The sequence below is a fragment of the Brachyhypopomus gauderio genome, unplaced genomic scaffold (genome assembly GCF_052324685.1).
Source record: "Brachyhypopomus gauderio isolate BG-103 unplaced genomic scaffold, BGAUD_0.2 sc51, whole genome shotgun sequence".
NCBI lineage: Eukaryota > Metazoa > Chordata > Actinopteri > Gymnotiformes > Hypopomidae > Brachyhypopomus > Brachyhypopomus gauderio.
Window position 1 is genome coordinate 1,237,202 of NW_027506876.1, and position 21,191 is coordinate 1,258,392.

The window sequence follows — 21,191 nt, forward strand, 5'->3', positions numbered from 1 at the left end:
TGTTCAAAATGCAAGTCACATTATTGAGAAACTAGCATATTCCAAGATAAGCCGATATGAGTAGTGTAAACACTGCCGCATTCATCAGACTTAAGAAAGGACATCCACCTGTCGTTGTTGTCCATCTCGTTGGTGGTGTTCCCATTGAGCGCTGCTACAGCCATGTTCTCCAGCTTAGCCTTCAGATCTTCATTCTTCCTCTGCAGGTCCACGATCACAGAGTTCAAGAACTCAATCTGCCCCAGAGACAAATTGCATTTTCATTCTTATTCTGGATTTAAGTGAAGTCCAGTATAGCAATTCTCATGAGTCCTGAGACAGGAGCAATGAAGGGACAGAATAGTTTTGAGCACTTGTTAAAAATATGTAAAAATATTAAATCAAATTATTGGTAACTGCAAAATGGATTAGTGTTGAAATGAACAAGCTTAACTTGGTAATAAGCCATTTAGTAAAATGGTAGGAATTATTATTTTTTAAAATTGTCAATGTAAATATATGTAATAAATATTTTGAATGCCGAAGAATGTTTTTCTTTCAAGTTGAACATTTGCTAAATTAACTTCATACTTTAAAATGTATTCTCTGGGTCTTAAACCACCCACATCCATTCACAAAAGGGGATGATAAATAAACCTGAAAGATTTCAATATAAAATTTCCTGTACAGACAATGAGCTATTGGATTATTTTTTTCATTAACAATGGCAAATCATTGACATATTTCAAAAACCATTGAGACTTAGTTTTCTGGTAACTTACTTTTCATAGGTTATTTTATAACCCTGTTGTATACTAGTGTAGACAAACTGCCTATATATCTGAAAGGCGCTATCTATTTCCCGCAGTTGTACCAAATGTTGCCAATGGAAAATGATAAAATGTGCAATCTTTTCCATCTTCTGGTCAGTTTTACATACATCCTGCTGCTACTGCACAATACAAATAATTATTTTAGTAACCTTTAGCTGACTCTGAAATAAGAAAAATAAGGCTACAACTTCAGAAGATTATAGTGTATAATGAGTGTGCACTGGAAATAAACATATGGTGTAGTGTCATTTTGGAGACGGAGGACATGTAGGCACGTATGGAATATAGATATGCTCATCGATTTATTTTATTTTTTTTACCTTAACCCTCATCAGTTGAATACTGCCCAAAATTAAAGTTTTCTGTACTTTCCAGTAATATCACCTATTATGATGTTCTGTGCCCTTCTAGTTTATTCTTCGAGGGCTCATTTAATGTGCTGCAATGTATTAATAACTCAAAATATACATTGTTTACAATTAAGACAATCCTATTACTTTTTCCAGAAATTACCTACATCTCATACAGAAAATGTAGAGGATTAAAAAGTGAACCTAGTATCCACAAAAAATTGGACCATTTTAAGCAAGGTCTTTCATCTGATATGAACATACAACCCTCTGCTTACCTTCCCAGAACATTATTACAAGTACACAGATTAGTTAAATAACGCTTATACAAAATAGATAAACAGAAGACCAGAGCTACACAGACAAAAAAAGTACAAGAGGGCTGCAAACTCTCATGCAATGTGAGTGAGACTCAATGCATACACGCTTACTTGATGAACTGGACAGACCAGGTTGCAAACAGACAAAAAATTAACTGCTTAGGTAACTGTAGTAAGCATGTTTCAGTATACGATTTTATATGGGGGGAAAAAATGTAACCCAACATACTGGGTGTAGTCATGTAGAAAAGTAAAACCAGAGTTTCCAATGGAGTGTGAAAAATCACTCAACAACAATGACTTCAGTTACTGTGAAATCTGAAGTATCATTTAAAAAATCAAAATAATTGTCAGTATATCTATTAAAAAAACCCAACAAAAAAACCCCCCCAAAACGTCCACTACCCCACCCCCAAGACTAGTACTCAAGTAGAACCACCTTTTGGTGCAATTAGCTTCAAGTCTACTAGCTTTGCACAATGTTTGGGAGCAATTTTCATCCATTTTTCACAGTAGGATGTTCAGTTTACGCATGATCTGTATGGATCTTAATTTTGTAGTGCCACAGATGGCCAACTGGACTGCCATCTGGTATGTGGCTTGACCTTTGTAGAACATTCACATTGGTCTTAAGCTTGGAGATCAATGTCCAGCAGAAAGGTCAAGTTTGTCCTGCTGATAGGTCAAGCCTTGGCTTTTAAACAGCCTGAGGTAGGTTGCCTGGATATCCACCTGTTTCGATATGCCCAGAGCCCACTAAGGAAATATATTCTAATAGCAAGATGCTGCCACTACAATACTTCACTGCTGGGAAATTGTTTGTTGAGAACACTGGGAATGTGTCCCAAGTAACATTTTTAATTTTGGCCACTAACCACCATTTGTGTCACATTTTAGCGCAAAACCTTATCCCACATTTTAGCTGGATTACTTTTTTGGACAATCTCCTTATGTGCTATGATACTTGTTTTCTTCAGCCACTCTCCCATACAGTCAGGTATATCCAGAGTTCTTGATATCATAGTCTGAGCGACTGTACTTCTTAGCTTGGCCACAACGTTTTTAAAGGACGGCGTCGCCTAGGCAGTGCAAGACTAACTTCCATTTTCTCACAAATGATCTAGTAGTGCCTTCTGAGATATCCAAAGGCTTGGAGTTTAAGCATTTTTCAATTTTCAATGTCTAACTGCCACTAATGTCCAAAGAATGGCTTCTTTTGTTTTTCATAGCTTTCTTTCATTTTCACCGTCCAACCAACAGTCCTTGTATTAAGAAGGCGTTTTATCCAGAAAACGTGAACTTTAAAAAATTCAGAATATTTACATGGTAGTTTGCACAGGATTAATTTAACATGGGATTATTTCTATGGCATGTTTTCAAATAGGTAAAAGGTATCAAATCTTTTCTGATGTGGGAACACTCAGTGAGGAACTGATTACATTATACTATTGCACCATGTGAAATGAACCTCTAGTGCTTTTTGAATGGGAAGCACTAAGTGAAAATAATGCAATGTGACGGCGATGATAGTTCAACTTTGTTATTGCCTGAGCGACAGCACAGTTGAGAACGGAAGGAATAAAATCTCAATTTTGCTAAAAGTTGGCAGCCCTGAAGCACTCAGCAAAAAAGAAAGTGAAACGCATGCAGAAATGAAGTGATGAGACACTGTTACAAACCGCTGCCTGATTGAGGGAGGCATTGCCAACATCAAGGAGGAGGGGAGGAGACGAGGAAGACAGGTGGAACAAGGACAGGAAGAGACAAAACAGAGGACAAGAAATTAGAGGGACGCAGCTATTCGCCTGCGCTCGTGGGACAAATGGGAAAAGAAATAAAACCATCAAGCAATGGGCAAAGTTCTGATGCAGAATCTTAAGTTTTATAGAACATTTTTTTAAAGATTTTTTTTTTTTAGTTTGGCCAGGTTTAAAGACTTTGTTTACTACTGCATTGTAGCTTCTCAGCCAATATTAAATTGACTGGCATGGTGAAATGCTCACACTACTAATGTTGTTCATTTGTAAGATAAACCAATACTGCATTACAAAGGGATGCTGTACAATTCTGGGGATGTACATCCTTGCAGAGTGTAGATCCACCCTGAGAACAACACACCTGATCCAGCTAATCCAGTCTAATCTAATCAAACACACCTGATCCTGTTCATCAAGTCTAATCTAACACACCTCTAGGACCACAGTTGGGCACCTCCTGATATAAAGTAACCCATCAGCAAGTAACACACAGTATGTTTAGAGCTACATTTCAATATTTTAAAAAAACATACAATTCAAAGTGCAGTCGACGTTACGTTAAAGACCCAGGGAACTGTATTTTCTCTCTAATTAAGTTAGTTAATTAAAAAAAAGCCGCATATATGTACTGAACTGAATACATTTAACTGAACTGATCAGTTTCAGAACAGTACCTGTAGCATTTCACGTGCAACAGATTTGGCTTTCAGCCGGTGTTGTGTCGAATTCCGACTCAACCCTTGTTTATCCGCATAAAGATGCTACAGATTATATTGTCGATTTATGTTTCTATGCATAAATACGAGCTAGACTTTAATTATCCATCACAGCAAACAGCACAACATTATCTATGTCCAAAGCCTCACTGGCTAAAGGGTCTTAATTATTTTAAATAAAATACAAACTGGCTATACCGAAGTTCACCTCTGACCACATGACTTCGCAGTATTACAGCAGTATTATGTCTAAATATCTAGTTAGGTCAAAACTAGAGTGCTCAATGAACTAAGTTATAATCACTGTAACTCTGGAATATCATCTGTAGCGTCTTTATGCGTGTGCAAACGAGGGGAGTCGGAATTCAGCACAACACATGTTGGTTTGAAAAAAATTCCATTGTGCCTGCTGCTTGCATGTGCTAAATGAAAATGAGCACTTTCTTCTTTGATTTACAACTTTGTTTAACTTTCTGCTCCACCCCCTAACGAATAAAGAAAAATCTACAGAAATGCCTCATCTCATTATATGCATGGTTCAAAACGTGGGGGGAAAAGTAGCGGCTTATAGTCCGGAAAATACGGTACATGGTTGTTTGGGTGAAATGGTAACATAACCCTTGGACTACAATGAATCACTGAACTGAGCACTTTGAAACATCTCATCCTCAAATACAAATATACACCTCTTTATATTACGGTATAAGAAAGATGTGAAGAGGAACCAAAACCACGCAATTTGATCAGAAAAATAAGCATCTAAGCACCATAAAAGAAACTTAATGGCATTAATTTCAACACCTGACTCTCCGCTGTCTCTGTCTCCTCCCTCGTCTGGTCGAGAGCAGAAGAACCTGTTGAAACAAGCGCTATGTTATTACTGGGGAAAATCTGCATCAGTGGTTACCAAACTAATCTTCAACCTAAAACTCTTGGGGAACAACAAAGTCATGTGTGTACAGAGGAATCTTTGAGTGAAACTGATCAGCTGAGCGCAGACACCACAAAAACATTCTGTGATGACTCAAATTACAGTAGATGATTCACAGAGAACGTTTGTGCAAGCATGCAAAGAACATATGGAAAAAGTCAGAAATAAAACTATGCATCTTAAATTAAGTTAATTTAAAATTAACTGAAAAATGTAGTTCTAGATAATCTAGAGCAGTGGTTCTCAAACTTTTTACACAAAGTACCACCAACTGTCAAACGAAAAACCTCCACGTACCACCCCCCCCCCCCCCCCCCCCAAAAAAAAAAAAGAAAAGAAAAAGCTGTTTGGCGAGTTTAAGTTGTTGACGGGGGGTTAGCGAACGTAAATTGTTACCGGGAGGATGTAAAATGGACACAAGATAAGTATTATATCGCGGTGGTTGGTGCCAGAGCGAACTAGTAACTCATTGAATCATAGATGTGGATCAGAGGTAAATAAACTAGATTTTTTTTGTCGGCGTGAGAAATCGGATGTGTGGCGTGTGAAGACGGTCAAATGCGTGTGTCTCACGCTCAATGCGTGAAAGTTGGCAACCCTGCTCATTACACACATATGTTATAATGTAGTTCTCCTGTAGTTCGTGTTGGTAGGGGTTTACAGCACAAAAAGTCTTCGTGCGACATGCCCTCATACTCATATCGCACGGAAACGAGCAAGTTGGCTAAATCTGCGACATCTATGGATTCATCTAACTGCAGTGAGAAGCATTTACTCATTTTAATTCTCTCGGTCAATGTTTGTCTGACGTTGTTCGCCATTTCATCAATTCTGCGAGTGACTGTGTCGTTTGAAAGATGCACCAGATCGAGCTGTTTAGCGACATTTTCTCCGCAAATAATACGAGTCATCCCTTTTAGTTTCTGAATTTCAGGACTTGTCATAATTCTGTTTTAATTAAAAAAATGTGTTGTGTAAAAAAAAAAAAAAAAAAAAAAAAAAAAAAAAAACTCAAAGCATCTTTTATTTTCCGAGCTCATCTGGCGTACCACCGCGGGGTGCTCTGCGTACCACCAGTGGTACGCGTACCACAGTTTGAGAACCACTGATCTAGAGGATTAGCAGCAGAGCTACCATTGCTGTCATACAAAACTTCTGGCAAAACACAGGTTTTTATCCCCATAGAAATATTTGGAAACGTTGTCCGCAGTTACCTAAGGGGGTATGGCCACAGTTACCTAAGGGGGTATGGCCACAGTTACCTAAGGGGGTGTGTCCAGGATGGGCGGCTTGTGCTGCAGACAGGTTCCTCTCTAGGACGCAGAGTCGCTCCTGTAGCTGAAGCTTATCAGTCTCCAGACACTTCACAGAGGTCTGCACTGAAGCTTTGTGCTCATGAAGTGCAGATACCTGCCCACACGTCATGAGAAACCAGTAAACACCACAAATGCAATTCAATTTTTTTAAAGTAAATACTAAATATTTTTACATACACATTAAATAAATATAGATTTGAGTATATTTTCTGTTTACTTCTGCTCTAATGCTACTTTTGCTACATCTGTTTTCTTTTAATGGGAGAAAATGTGTAACACTGTAATGGTTTGGTTTTTCATTTAGAATACCAAACATTAAATTAGGGAGGAAAGCAAACAGAGCCAAGTACTCTGATTGGAAACATCAAGTGAATAGTGTCATCTTAATGACTCTGCTAGTCACAGTTTAGTGGCATTCAGGCAGCCTGCATGCCTGCACGTCTTTTTGCAAGCGCTACCCGTGAAGGAAATATTTTAGAAGCCAGCATTTACCTCCCAGTGCAGCACTCTCAATATGAATCACCCAAAGCACCACTGAAAAGTGGAATTATGGCATTAAAATCAAGCTATTTCTCTGTACCGATGATGGGAACTGATAGGATTGTGTAGTAAGACATCAAATTATGTTATTGTCTTCAGTTTTAGCAAGAACTAAAGTGGCCAGTAGGCCTGTCACGATAACAAAATTTTCAGAACGATATATTGTCCCAGAAATTATCGCGATAAACGATAATATTATATTTATACTTGACGGTTTTCACGTAAATTGGGCTGTTTGAAAGTCCTGCCACGGGTAAAAATTCTGGGGTCGCGAATATGTTCGCGAGCTAACACATCTCCACCTGTGTGTGTGAAGGCACTGTAATTGACGCATACGCTCTCTGTGTACCGCACTCATTTCCTAACCGGTAGATGTCGCTCTCTGATCAGATTCGTCTTCCCTTAAGGGGGGAGGGGGCAGCGAGACAGCAGCACTGCGTGCCTTTCTGAAATCTCACGTAGTTGGGGTTTATTCTCATGTAAACAAATGTGCGCGGAAACCCAATGGCCAATTATCCACATCAGCAAAATTATCACAATAAAAAAAAAAACTATCGTACGATAAGTCGATAATGTAATTATCACGACAGGCCTAGTGGCCAGTTATACATGTGTATTTTAATCTAAATGTAAAGATTAAAAAGTTTCAGTTTAGCACCAATTCAATGAATACTGCCCTGAAACCTGAACCCATCTCAACTCCTACTGCTCTGATGGAAAAACTGAAAGTCTCATGTTTTAGCACTGGCAACTAAATTAATAATAATTATAATATTTGAAAAAACAATCCTAACCCCTCCAGTATATATACTGTTCTATATATATCTAGAACAGTTCTATATATATACTGTTCTATATATATCTAATAGAACTTATTAGAGCAAATGTATGTATGTATGTATATACAAACCGGATTCCAAAAAAGTTGGGACACTAAACAAATTGTGAATTTGTGTCCCAACTTTTTTGGAATCCAGTTTGTATATAATAAAGACAGAGAGTGAAATGGAGTGAGATTGGAGTGACTGTACAGTACACACTGTACTACACCAACAGGACTTTACCTCACTTCTCAATGTTTCCAATTCTCTGTCCTTTTCCAAGATCAAGGCACTGTTTTTTTGGATAGATTGTTGTAGTGCAGTTTTCTCCTTCTCTGATTCACTCTTTAATGCATTCTCTCTGTTGAGATAAGAAATTCAGGGATCAAGTAAATTATGTTTTTATCAAAATCAAATAATCAATATTAAAAAATAATTGTCACTGTACTACACTGAAGTGAGTCCAATGAGTTCTAAAAGTAATAAAGAGCCCTGTGGTGACTACCACCATGTTACTGACGTGGTAGTAGTGCTGTTAGGCGTGGACCTTCAGGGCCCTGAATGATTCCCCCCATCTCAGGTTTATTAAAACAGCACACTAGCACTGCAGGCTTTGTAGTGTCCGCCACACGCAGGAACATTTTTGAAAACAACTTATTGAAAGAGTGTAGAAGGTCATCAATTAATATTTAATATATATAACTCAAATAGCTATAGCATTATACAAATCATGATAAAATTTAACTTAAGCTACATTTTATGTGCAGCCAACACAGAATTACAACTAATTATTTACTAGGAGAAAAAATTTACTAGGAGAGATTCCAAGTTTAAAATTATAATTTTGTTCATTCTATAGATAAAAGCTTATATGAATGCACTGGAACAACAGTTACAACAAAACAATTGCACTAAATATCTACAATATCAAAATATTAGCAAATTGTTCAACCCATTATTTCTTTGACAGTTTCTTTCTACAATAGCAAAAACCATATCAAAGTAATTCTTCCTTCAGCCTTCAGCCGTGTATTTCAGGACAAGGTGGACAAATTCTAAACTTTTTGTTCTGATAAATTTCAATTATACAAACAGTTCTCAGTTTCAGTTTTCTTAACAAAAACCACTTTCTTTTTTATATATATGAGAAATCAGTGAGAAATAATCATTATGCTACTGCACCATACTGATAACTCCATCTTCAGGGAAATTGGCCAAACTTCAGTACTCAGTACTACAGAGTAACCAAGTGTCAGTACTTAACCCAAATGCAGATTACAATAATGCAAGGAAAATCTTGGAAAATGTCCAGTTTTAGAGATGTATTAAAACAGCTCCCAAGACTATTGGTCTCACCTCCCAAGACTATTGGTCTCACCTCTTTTTCATGTCTTTCAGTTGTTTGTTGAGATTTGCCCACTCCTCTTTGAGCTACAAAAAAATGTATCATAATTATTTAATTAGACAAAATATCAAATATCACATCTGATCACACATTTCTGCACATTTTATAACAGCACTGCCAATGCGAATGCACAATTATTCTACAAAGAACCCAACAGAATTACTATCTAACAAAATATCAACTTTGCAAACATTCCTATACTTAACACGTATACATCTTCTGATGCGAGCATTACATAATCTGGTATGTCACAAAGAGAGCAAATCTCCATAGACTGTGCTTGCAGTTAAATCATTATTAGTCATGATAACAGGAATAACGAATGCAAATGTTTTACAGAAACTGTATCACTTGGATTATTCCATATAAACACTCACCGGCCACTTTATTAGGTATACCTTGCTAGTACCAGGTTGGACCCCATTTTACCTTCAGAACTGCCTTAATCCTTCATGGCAGATTCAACAAGGTACAGGAAACATTCCTCAGAGAGTCTGGTCCATATTGACATGATAGCATCACGCAGTTGCTACAGATTTGTCGGCTGCACATCCATGATGTGAATCTCCCGTTCCACCACATCCCAAAGGTGCTCTATTGGATTGAGATCTGGTGACTGTGGAGGCCATTTGAGTACAGTGAACACATTGTTGGTGTTCAAGAAACCAGTCTGAGATGATTAGCACTTTATGACATGGCACATTATCCTGCTGGAAGTAGCCATCAGAAGATGGGTACACTGTGGTCATAAAGGGATGGACATGGTCAGCAACAATACTCAGGTAGGCTGTGGCATTGACACAATGCTCCATTGGTACCAATTGAGCCAGGAAAATATCCCCCACACAACTGCACATTCACCATCAGCCTGAACCATTGATACAAGGCAGGATGGATCCATACTTTCATGTTGATTACGCCAAATTCTGACCCTACCATCTGAATATCGCAGCAGAAATTGAGACTCATCAGACCAGGCAACGTTTTTCCAATCTTCTATTGTCCAATTTTGGTGAGCTTATGTGAATTGTAGCCTCAGTCTCCTGTTCTTATCTGACAGGAGTGGCACCCGGTGTGGTCTTCTGCTGCTGTAGCCCATCCACCTCAAGGTTTGACGTGTTGTGTGTTCAGAGATGCTCTTCTGCATGTCTCTGTTGTAACGACTGGTTATTTGAGTTACTGTCGTTCTGTCAGCTCAAACCAGTCTGGTCATTCTCCTCTGACATCAACAAGGCATTTGCGACCACAGAACTGCTGCTCACTAGATATTTTTTCTTTTTCAGACCATTCTCTGTAAACCCCAGATCAACCAGAAGATCAGCAGTTTCTGAAATACTCAGACCAGGCCATCTGGCACCAACAACCATGCCACGTTCAAAGTCACTTAAATCACCTTTCTTCCCCATTCTAATACTCGGTTTGAACTGGAGCAGATCATTTTGGCCATGTCTACATGCTCAAATGCTTTGTTTTGCTGCAATGTGATTGGCTGATTCGACATTTGCATTAATGAGCAGTTGGACAGCTGTACCTAATAAAGTGGCCGGTGAGTGTAAAATATAATAAAACGTGATGGAAAAACAGCACATTACGTAATCTTTCCATCTGTAAACACTGCAGACAGATAACAGCAGTAAAATTGAAGTGTGGTCATCTAGTAACCTACTTTTTGGTGGCTGTCAGTCTCCTTCTGGCTGCCACCGAGCTCTTCAGCCAGCTTGGCATTTTCCTTTTTCATGACTTCCAAGGCCAGCGATTGTTCAGACGCTGCCCTTTTCAGCTCCTCACTGAGACAAAGACATGCAGGACATTCATGAGATGATGACCATGGAGATGATGACAGGCACCGACCGAGCTCTCACTTCTCCTCACTTTTACGATTTCATTTCACTTCAGTTGATGCACAACCTTTATGCTGCATATTCTAGGGCTCACTCACAATCACATTACACAGAACCCACATACAAAACTAGAGAAATCAGGACTGTGAACAAAATCACTCACATTTCTTTGGAAAGGCCACTGATCCTCTCATTCTCATTGGTCAACTGTTCTTTGGATTTTTGCATCTCCTTATGGTACTGGGAGTTCTGCTCCATCAGGGTGTTCATCTGCACCAGACACAAGAAGCAAAAGTGTCAAAATAACACGGAGTGCTTCTCTCTTTATTGTCAAAATATTTAAGGGCTTTAAATATTGCCTTGTCCTATTTGACCCAACAGGTGTAATTCTGTATGCTGACAGAATTAAGAGAAACTGTATAAATGCAAAGCCATGCATATGGTTATGAATCTGCATCTTTGAACTGGGATGGGTGGAGTGGAGATATCCAGTCATAAGATCTTAACTGTTCTTTTGATAATGTAAACGTGCATGTTAAATATGTGGAGGGGGTTGGTCTGAGAGCCTCTAAAGGAGTTTTTCCTTCAACTGGTGCCAACTTTAAAATGGCCTGTTCTCTAAATGTTTGTAACTTTTTTGAGGTACACTTTCATATGTATGCAACTGATGATAAGATGATGAGTCTTGCTATTATAGTCCAGGAACAGGAGATCAGTCACCCAAGCCTGGCTCTACCTATGCACTCACCTGAGACTCCATTTCCTGTTTTGCGTTTTTTAATTCCTGGATTAGAGCCTCATCTGCAAATTTCTCCTTTTGCAATACCAGTTTTTCCTGGGTCAGTCTCTCCAGAGCCTGTGCAGTCTGTCCGGCAGTCTCTGCCGCCTGAAACACCATGATGAAGGACAAGCTCGTCATCAGTTAAAATGCAGTGGTGGTATATGCCTTAATGTCTGTATTTTATACTACATTGTCCTAAAATTTATTTGCATGCCTTCAGACTTATGAAAGAAACGCAAGTCAGACTAATTTAACCCACTCAATCATTGGTTCTAAACATTAGTAGCATTTACAGCACTTTTTTTAGTCATGCCATAAAGCAAATTAACAATATTGTAAGAGAATTTGACAATTAATCCTCCATTCTACGTTCATAAAGCTACAGGCACAAAAAATAATTAAATCCTTAATCATTTGTGTCACGCTAATGGAAGATCCTCTCAATTGTGTATTTATTGGTTTTTTGCCACACAACAGGGACAAGCCTGAAAATGCATAACTGGTGGTGAGTGTCTTTCAGTGAGAAACCCCAGCCCAACTTGTAGATACAACACCTTGTTACTAGCAGCCAAAAGATGATTATAGTGAGTTTTATATCAAGCACAAAGAAAAGCGAAACAAGCCTGCCAGCATGCAAAAAGCAGTTCAACTCTACAAGTGTAACAGCAGTGAGATCAGCGCGTCTGAGAAATGTTTGCTATTAACAGAATACCTCAAGCTGCTTTGATAAAGCACTTTTGTTTTGGGCCTCGAGTTGAGTCACCATAAAGCTGGCATCCTCCTTCTCCATCCGCAGGGCATCCCTCTCAGCCTGAACTGCAGCCAGACTGCAGCCAATCTCATCCTGGGCTTTGGATAAAAGGCTCACCTGCATTTCTGCAGCTCTGCGTTTCTCTTCTAACTTAATACTGTCATTTTGAAGGTTTTGTAGATGTGCTTCCAACTGAAGCTGAGACTCTCTCAGCTTTTTGACCTCAGCCAGATATTCAGAGCACTGTTTTTCACTGGCTTCCAGGCTCTGGCGAAGTGATGGTAACTCTTGCTGCAGAGAGCAGTGTGAGGCTTGAAGGTCTGCCTTCTCAGAACTCAGGCAGGCATTTTCCTTTGCAAGCTCTTCATTTTTGGAAGTGAGGAGCTCTTTTGCAGCAACCATATCTAACTTGATCTCTTCACTCTTCATCTGCTGGACCTTTAAAAGTTCGATTTCTTTGGCAAGTAAGGTTTTCTCTTCAGTGAACGTCTGGAGTAAAGACGACAACTCATCAACTTTCTGAGAAGCGGAAGCTGAACTTAGTTTAAGATCCTGAACCTGAAGCTGTAAATAATTCTTTTCCTCAGACAGACCTTTGTTTTCTATACTCAGCTCATTAACAGACTTACTCAAGTCCTCTACTTTGGAGATCAGCAACTGTTGTTCCATTTCTGCCCTCTCCTTCTCGGTTCTGACAGCTCCTATTTCTGCATTAAGCTTCGACTGCACCTCCAAGAGACTAGCATTATCTTTGTCACAACTGGTAATTTTTTGCATAAGTTCCTCAATCTTTTTAGAAAGGTTTTCCTTCTCTTGTAGATGTAGAAGCTTCTCAGAGTCTGCAACATCCCTACTAGTCTTCATTTCCTCCAGCATTTGAACGAAGCTGCTCTTGGAGGCCTGGAGCTCAGCGTTATCCTTGCCAGATATTTCCAGAGCAGCCTTTGTGTCATGAAGCTGCCTTTCAAGTTCTACTTTTTCAGCCACGAGTGACTCTTTATCTGAAATGGTGGTATTCAGTCTTCCCAAGACCTTTGTGTTGTCATTCCGGAGATCTTCAATTTCAGCCTGTAAATTAGCATTCTTAGTGGAGAGCTCCTTTTTCTTATTCTCAAAAGATTCTAATAGAGTTTCAAGCTCTGCATTTTTTACATATAGTGATTTAATGGACTGCAACTCCTCTTGACAGCATTCAAGTTCCTCTTGAAATCTGTCCCTATCCTGACAGGCTTTCAGGTGTTTTTGGGCCAGCTGTGTATTGTTTGTCTCTTGATTCTGGATCTCTTGCTGATATTTTAAAATGGCGTCTTGGTTTTGTGCATTGCTCTTTTCCAGATCTTCAATCTGACCCATGTGTTTCCCTTCAGTCTCCTTCAGAACAGCATTCTCAACTTTTATTTCCTCCAGGATTTTGGTTAATTTCTGCACTTGTTCAGAAAGGTGCTCTTTCTCCACATTCAGTGATGACTTTTCCCCATGCAGTTGATCACGTGTGGAGCGCAGTTCATTCATCTCATTGCTTAATTGTTGCTGAACCATCCCCAGGGTCGAGATCTTTACACGGGACTCTTCAATTAGCTTCTCCATATTCTCCTTCTCGGCTTGAAGAGCGTCCCTTTCCTTAGCTAGACGTTCAGACAACAACCTCAGCTCCCCAATCTCAGAAGCAAGCTTCTCAGCCCCTTGCATGGAGAAAGCCAACTCGGCAGAGAGCGACTGAGTGAAGGGAGGGGGAAAAGAATGGGAAGTTTATGATAATTAAAAAAATGTAAAAACACCATGACAAGACAAAAAAAAGACAACAAGAACAAGGAAAACAAGGAAAAGAAGCACAATCATTCAACATCAGTTATTTTAAAGAAATGGTTTGAATGAAAATCTAATTTTACACCAATTACTCCAAATATAGTGTTGAGGGCATGTTGAGGGTCTTACATTTGCTTCTTTAGTTCTGTACTGGAGCTATACATCTACAGTAATGCATTTAAAGTGATCAAAGACTGTAGGACATTTCTTAATAGTTTAGTTTGAGCCACTCATACACACTTGGTCCTTTGCCAAACCATTCCTTTAAATAAACAACCAACATGAAATGGAATACGAGAATTGTGAAACAGATTAGATGCAAAGAACCACATTTGCACATAAAGCAAAGCTTTAAATCAATTACAACTATTTGCAACCCAATACATGGCTAATAAGGCAGACTCAAAAACCATTTTACAGAAAAACGGTTTCAAAATAATATTTCATGACTAACCCTAATGATAAACATTTTTATAGTTAACTGAATATCCAATAAGTAGCAAAGTTACATTATTAATTTAAATCAGCATGTGATTGTAAAAGTTTTTAATATTCCAATTATGTAATTATTAAAAACATCACAGCTGAATTCTGAACATCTCTAGTTTGAAGATCCTACATAGCTTTGTTACTCTATGGTCTGAAGCAAGGTGGTGTGCTTATGAGGCAAGAGTTGATGAACTACATTAAACTAGCTACTGTTTAAATTCCAGATTTTACAATTTCCATATATTAGCAACACATTTGAAATACTTTTTTTCTTTATGAAATATGGTTTAGGTTTGCAAATAGTTTTTTTTTGTTGTTGTTAAAAAAAATCATCTTATTGTTTTAAGATTGAAATAAATACAAATAACTTCAATACTCATCACTTATAAGCACTAAAACTCTAAGCAACTTACAGGATGCTGTGTTCCAGTCTACAGATGGACATGAACATGAAGTGTGTTTAACATCATTTCACCTCCATCACACTGCTGGATGGATATCAACACAGCTTAATTCATTCAAACATAGATGATGAGCAGGAGAGGAACCTTCATTCACCACTGTGCTCATGAGACGCTCGTATTACTCCACTCTCCTCAACACCGTGCTCACGAGACACTCGTATTACTCCACTCTCCTCAACACCACTGTGCTCACGAGACACTCGTATTACTCCACTCTCCTCAACACCACTGTGCTCACGAGACACTCGTATTACTCCACTCTCCTCAACACCACTGTGCTCACGAGACGCTCGTATTACTCCACTCTCCTCAACACCGTGCTCATGAGACACTCGTATTACTCCACTCTCCTCAACACCACTGTGCTCACGAGACGCTCGTATTACTCCACTCTCCTCAACACCACTGTGCTCACGAGACACTCGTATTACTCCACTCTCCTCAACACCACTGTGCTCATGAGACGCTCGTATTACTCCACTCTCCTCAACACCACTGTGCTCACGAGACGCTCGTATTACTCCACTCTCCTCAACACCACTGTGCTCACGAGACACTCGTATTACTCCACTCTCCTCAACACCACTGTGCTCATGAGACGCTCGTATTACTCCACTCTCCTCAACACCACTGTGCTCACGAGACGCTCGTATTACTCCACTCTCCTCAACACCACTGTGCTCACGAGACACTCGTATTACTCCACTCTCCTCAACACCACTGTGCTCACGAGATGCTCGTATTACTCCACTCTCCTCAACACCACCGTGCTCACGAGACGCTCGTATTACTCCACTCTCCTCAACACCACTGTGCTCACGAGACACTCGTATTACTCCACTCTCCTCAACACCACTGTGCTCACGAGACGCTCGTATTACTCCACTCTCCTCAACACCACTGTGCTCACGAGACGCTCGTATTACTCCACTCTCCTCAACACCACTGTGCTCACGAGACACTCGTATTACTCCACTCTCCTCAACACCACTGTGCTCACGAGACACTCGTATTACTCCACTCTCCTCAACACCACTGTGCTCACGAGACACTCGTATTACTCCACTCTTCTCAACACCACTGTGCTCACGAGATGCTGGTATTACTCCACTCTCAACACCAGTGAATGGTCGTCTTCCATTTTGGTGGAAGACAGAGTGGACAGTGCTGCAGCTGTGGTGTCTCGTCCCTGCGACCAGGTAGCACCGCGGCCACGTAGCACTGTGTCTCGCTAATTGGTTGAAAATCTGTTGATGAATTTCATTCTTAATTGTGCCAGTTTTGTGCATAATACAGTAAATGTTCCTTTTAGACACAGAGGCGTGAGCCCCTTTATATTAATCTCTGAAGGTTTTATTTATTTTTGTGAATGGTAGAGGTAGTAGAGAGTGAAACAGGTTATGAAATTATATTCATCAAATAATGATGTGCCAAATATTACATATCCTGCCATGTTGAACTGTGTTTTAAAGAAATAAAACAGCAAATGATTGTGGCTATTTTATTAGTTGTCAAATGCCTTAGGTGTCAGGTAAACTCCTGGCCATAAATACAGAGGCATGTTTCTTCACACATCAGTGTGTCCTACTGATATCTGTCCATCACCACCTACTTTGGAACGTAAATGAATGCAACAAGTCATTTGAAGAAACCTGATCCTGACGTGAATCTCAGTTCTATGCTTCAAGTTTCACTTTTTTGATTAACACACTTGTTGGCCTTTTAGAAAATTGCTTATCCAGTTTCATTTCTGTTCTATCGTTCTCCGACTGTAGTTGATTTATTTGCATGGTGCCATCTATCATCCAAGTTTAATAATAAAAAAAAAAAATCACAAAAGTGCCACAGCAACATAAAATTGTATGTAATCTTTTTCTATAATCTCCTAACACTGCTAGCAAATCAACACAATGTGATCTGACCATAGATTGGAGGAGGGTCTACCAGCACATTAGGCACAAAATCCACACTTTTATGTCCAACTTTTATGCCACGCATGAACACACTGAACCATGCAGTGCTATGTGAATGGGGAATTAATACAACAGGTTCCAGGTTTTGTACCTGAAAGAGGCCCTTGGAGGTAATCAGCGTTAGAGTGTAAAACATATGGGATCTTCTGCAGGCTTCCTATAGTTTCAGCTTCTGACAGCCTTGCAGTCTCCATTTTGTAGGCAAACCGTAATATATGTCAAACGTATTGCATTTCTGCTAACTAAGATAACTAAATATATTAAAATAAGTGTATTTAAAGCACACTTAATTAACCTCAAAGCTTTAAGCCCAAGGCAAGAGGAAGGGAAACTCGGTCTGTTGATGTTCTCTTCTGTAATTGTTTCATTGTTAATGTAGTAATGTTGATGAAAGTACTAAGCTTAGTACCAAGACAGTTTAGCACACCATTAGGGATCTGATAATGGACTAAGGATCCACACTTGTTCGAGTGTGAAGGCAGCAGCAGGCTGAGACCACGCCCTGGACAGACACCCTCTGGCAGAACAATCACTGTTTCCTTAAACATTAGATGTGTCCATTTAACTTTGCATCACAACTCTTAGCACATGGGACTCATGGTAGTTTGATAACTGCTATACTTTCTTGAAGGAGTGATGGACCACATTTTAGAGGTTAACAATTTTCTCCGCTATTTCTATTATGTGTCCGCTGATGCTAGTCAGCAAATGTCACGCAACTCTACCTTCTCCACGGCACTGGTTTCCATCCTGGTTGCTGTAAGCGTCATTCATGCTGTCCTCTCACCTCTGCTTGTTCTTTACATGTCCTCAAGTGCTCAGCCTCTTCGCTAAGCTTCAGGCACTTCTCCTCGGAGGTGCGGAGGTGCTGCCGTGCCGCCTCCACCTGCCCACTCAACTCCCGCAGCTCCTCAGAGTGTCGCCCCGCTGCGTCAGCCAGAGCCTTCTCCGAACAGGCCTGGGCGTCTCGGAGGGCAGCCCGAGCCTCCTCCACACTTCCCTCCTACACAGCCAGGCACAAGGAGGCCTTCTGTCAGAACATTAGAAGCAATATACACAGGTACCCAATATCCCCCCTTGTCAGAAAGCTAATGACAAGCTAATCAAACTTGATTTGATGTTTTTAGAATAACAATATGTGTGCGTGTGACTGGTTTAGGTCAGCAGTCACCAACCACCGGTCCGTGGGTCATTTGGTACCAGGCCGCACTGAGAGAATATATATTTTATCGGCGATCGGAGTCCAAGTGATGTTCTATTTCGATTTTTTTTATGGCATTTTCTGATCCAATTACATCCGTCGGTGCGTCTGGTGAGTTTTATTTTCATGCGGTTTATATTTGTTTTTATGCCAGTCATATTTTATTTAGTCGTATTTACCCCCCACACTTTAAAGTCTAGTCTGTGAAAATATTTTCTGATATGTAACCGGTCCGGGGAGCAAAAAAGGTTGGGGACCGCTGGTTTAGGTAATGTGTTATTCGTCATTCTTTACCAACATTTTAGATACAAATGTTTCAACTGTCCCCCAATTTCCACTCGTGAGATCAATAAAGTATATTGAATTAATTCTCCTTAAATCTTGAGGTCTTAACAAATGAATGGCAAGCACTGGTCTGATGTAAACATCTCAAATCATCTCAAATATATAAATACATATATAACATTTATGTACATCCAGCATTACTCTGGAATTGTACTTACAAATCTAACGCTTATTAATGTAAAATAAAAATGTACATATTTTATCCCTTAAACTGCTGAATTTCTTGACTTGTTAATACATGGTAGCAACAGTATTTATTCAAAATGTTAAAACATCATCATGTCTGATCATCTCTTACCAGGCACTTGATCTTCTCCTGCAGGCTGCAGAGCTCCTCCTGGTGTTTCTCAGTGGTGTCGTTCAGCTCCTGCTTGGCTTTCTCCTGCTCCTGCTGACTGGTGTGCTGAGAGCGAGCCACCAACTCCTTCTGCTCTGACAGCTGGTTGTGAAGTTCCTCAATTCTCCTGTGAATACAATTTTTGATGTTCTTTTATGATTTGCCCATATGAAATAAAAAACAAGTGAACCCTAGACGTGTTTAAGAAAGTTCTGCCTGTTTCATTGTTTGAATACATAAATGAAAGTAATCAGGCTAATCTGAAATCAACCTCTCTGTATATATTATATCAAAGAATGACATCAATATCAAAAATTTTTCAAACTATCAAATACATCCTTATTAATTTTCATCAGACAACTCAATCATTTATTGTTAAAGAGATTAAACAATATTTGATTTACCAAGATGCTTTGTGGACATACTGTCAGGGCTGGCCCAGGGCGGGTCCTCCTGTCGCCACCAGGAGGAGCCCAAAAGTCAGACCACAAGCTAATCAGCGGTGATGGCATGCACCTGTCATCCTGCGTTTATAAGGACGACAGACGCAGTGCCTCACCGCTGAGTTGTCTGCTTTCATGTCGTCAACCTCCAGGCAGTTTTCTCGCAGTTGTCTTTTCTCTGTGTCTCGCCAACCTGTCTCTTGCTCGTTTCAGTTGTTTTGTTTATTACTCTGTCTATTCCCCAATCTCAGAAGCCCTGTTCCTATCCGTTTGGTTTTGGTTTTTGAGAAGGGTTTTTTGTTCGTCGAGGCGTTTGCCAGCTAGCCAGCTACTTCCCCCAGCGTCCTTTGTTTTTCTTTGGTTTTCTGCTTGTTCTTTTACGCGGAGTATTTTGTTTTCTGTTCTCCCCCGTTATACTCAACTCAACTTTGTGTAGGGAGGCCAGGATAGGAGCGGTGCGCTCCAGGGTAGGGAGGCCAGGATAGGAGCGATGAGCTCCAGTGGAGGGAGGCCAGGATAGGAGCGATGCGCTCCAGTGGAGGGAGGCCAGGATAGGAGCGGTGCGCTCCAGTGGAGGGAGGCCAGGATAGGAGCGGTGCGCTCCAGTGGAGGGAGGCCAGGATAGGAGCGGTGCGCTCCAGTGGAGGGAGGCCAGGATAGGAGCGGTGCGCTCCAGTGGAGGGAGGCCAGGATAGGAGCGGTGCGCTCCAGTGGAGGGAGGCCAGGATAGGAGCGGTGCGCTCCAGTGGAGGGAGGCCAGGATAGGAGCGATGCGCTCCAGTGGAGGGAGGCCAGGATAGGAGCGATGCGCTCCAGTGGAGGGAGGCCAGGATAGGAGCGATGCGCTCCAGTGGAGGGAGGCCAGGATAGGAGTGATGTGCTCCCTCTTACACACTCCAGTCAACAATCTGGCAGCAGCATTCTGTATCAGCTGAAGTCGCTTGAGGGAAGACTGGCCAACTCCAAAATACAGTGCATTACAGTAGTCCAGCCGCGATGTTATGAAGGCATGGATCACTATTTCAAAGTGCTCGTTATACGCGTTGAGTTCTTCCGCGATTATTTTCGGTTCTCTCCTGTTTTACGCGTTGAGTTTCTCTGCGATTACTTTCAGTTCACCCTTGACGTCGGCACTGTAATTACAGTGTGACTTGTCTTGGTTTTCTCGCGTGTGTACCATTGTTCAGTGCACGGACGAGGCGCTTGGGTCTGTCACCTTAAGAAATCCGTGGGGGATTCTGTCTCCTACATCTCCCGCTCTGATACACACCACATTTTTACAGTGCAAATTGTTCTGTTACCCCACATCTTCTAATCCATCAGCAATGCCACTTCATAGTGTTATGTTCATTTACAATTTTGTCTATTCAAGTTTGTTATTCCAGTGTTTTGTCTTGTATCACACTAATCTTCACACTTTTACAGAAGCCAATATTAGGAGTTAAGTACACACTGTTTTAGAGATACTTGGCAGCACACTAATAAGAGAAATTCCTCAGTCTGTCCATTTAACCAAACATGTTAAGCATGCTAACTTGTATAAATATGTGCATGCAATAAGCTGTACTTGTCTTTTTGACTGAGATCTTCCATCATCTTTGTCAGCTGAGCAGAGTGGTCTCCAGATGACTTCATCAGTTCGCCCATGTCATTTTCAAGTTTAGCCTTATCTTTAGCTAGCTGCTCAATTTTCTCTTCACCTGCTTTCAACTTTGCCTCCAGACCTGGACAGAAACAAAAAAAAAGAGAAGCACAAACACAGAAACAGATTTATGAGAAGACCAAATCGGGT

General features: G+C 40.4%; 1 protein-coding gene across 5 annotated transcripts in view; it reads right to left on the reverse strand.

The window, feature by feature from the left end:
* clip1a (CAP-GLY domain containing linker protein 1a) overlaps positions 1-21,191 on the reverse strand; it is a 51,187-nt gene that overhangs the window by 940 nt on the left and 29,056 nt on the right. For 4 of the 5 annotated variants that reach the window (XM_076987198.1, XM_076987199.1, XM_076987196.1 and 1 more), the window contains 12 exons: positions 20,967-21,123; positions 18,918-19,083; positions 17,861-18,076; positions 12,303-14,057; positions 11,558-11,695; positions 10,973-11,079; positions 10,635-10,755; positions 8,942-8,994; positions 7,807-7,924; positions 6,149-6,296; positions 4,757-4,809; positions 109-236 (listed from right to left, as the gene is read on the reverse strand). In XM_076987198.1, coding sequence (XP_076843313.1) covers positions 109-236; positions 4,757-4,809; positions 6,149-6,296; positions 7,807-7,924; positions 8,942-8,994; positions 10,635-10,755; positions 10,973-11,079; positions 11,558-11,695; positions 12,303-14,057; positions 17,861-18,076; positions 18,918-19,083; positions 20,967-21,123 — 3,160 coding nt within the window. The remainder of the gene's footprint in view (positions 1-108; positions 237-4,756; positions 4,810-6,148; positions 6,297-7,806; positions 7,925-8,941; positions 8,995-10,634; positions 10,756-10,972; positions 11,080-11,557; positions 11,696-12,302; positions 14,058-17,860; positions 18,077-18,917; positions 19,084-20,966; positions 21,124-21,191) is intronic. The other variant, XM_076987200.1, reaches the window with a different exon arrangement.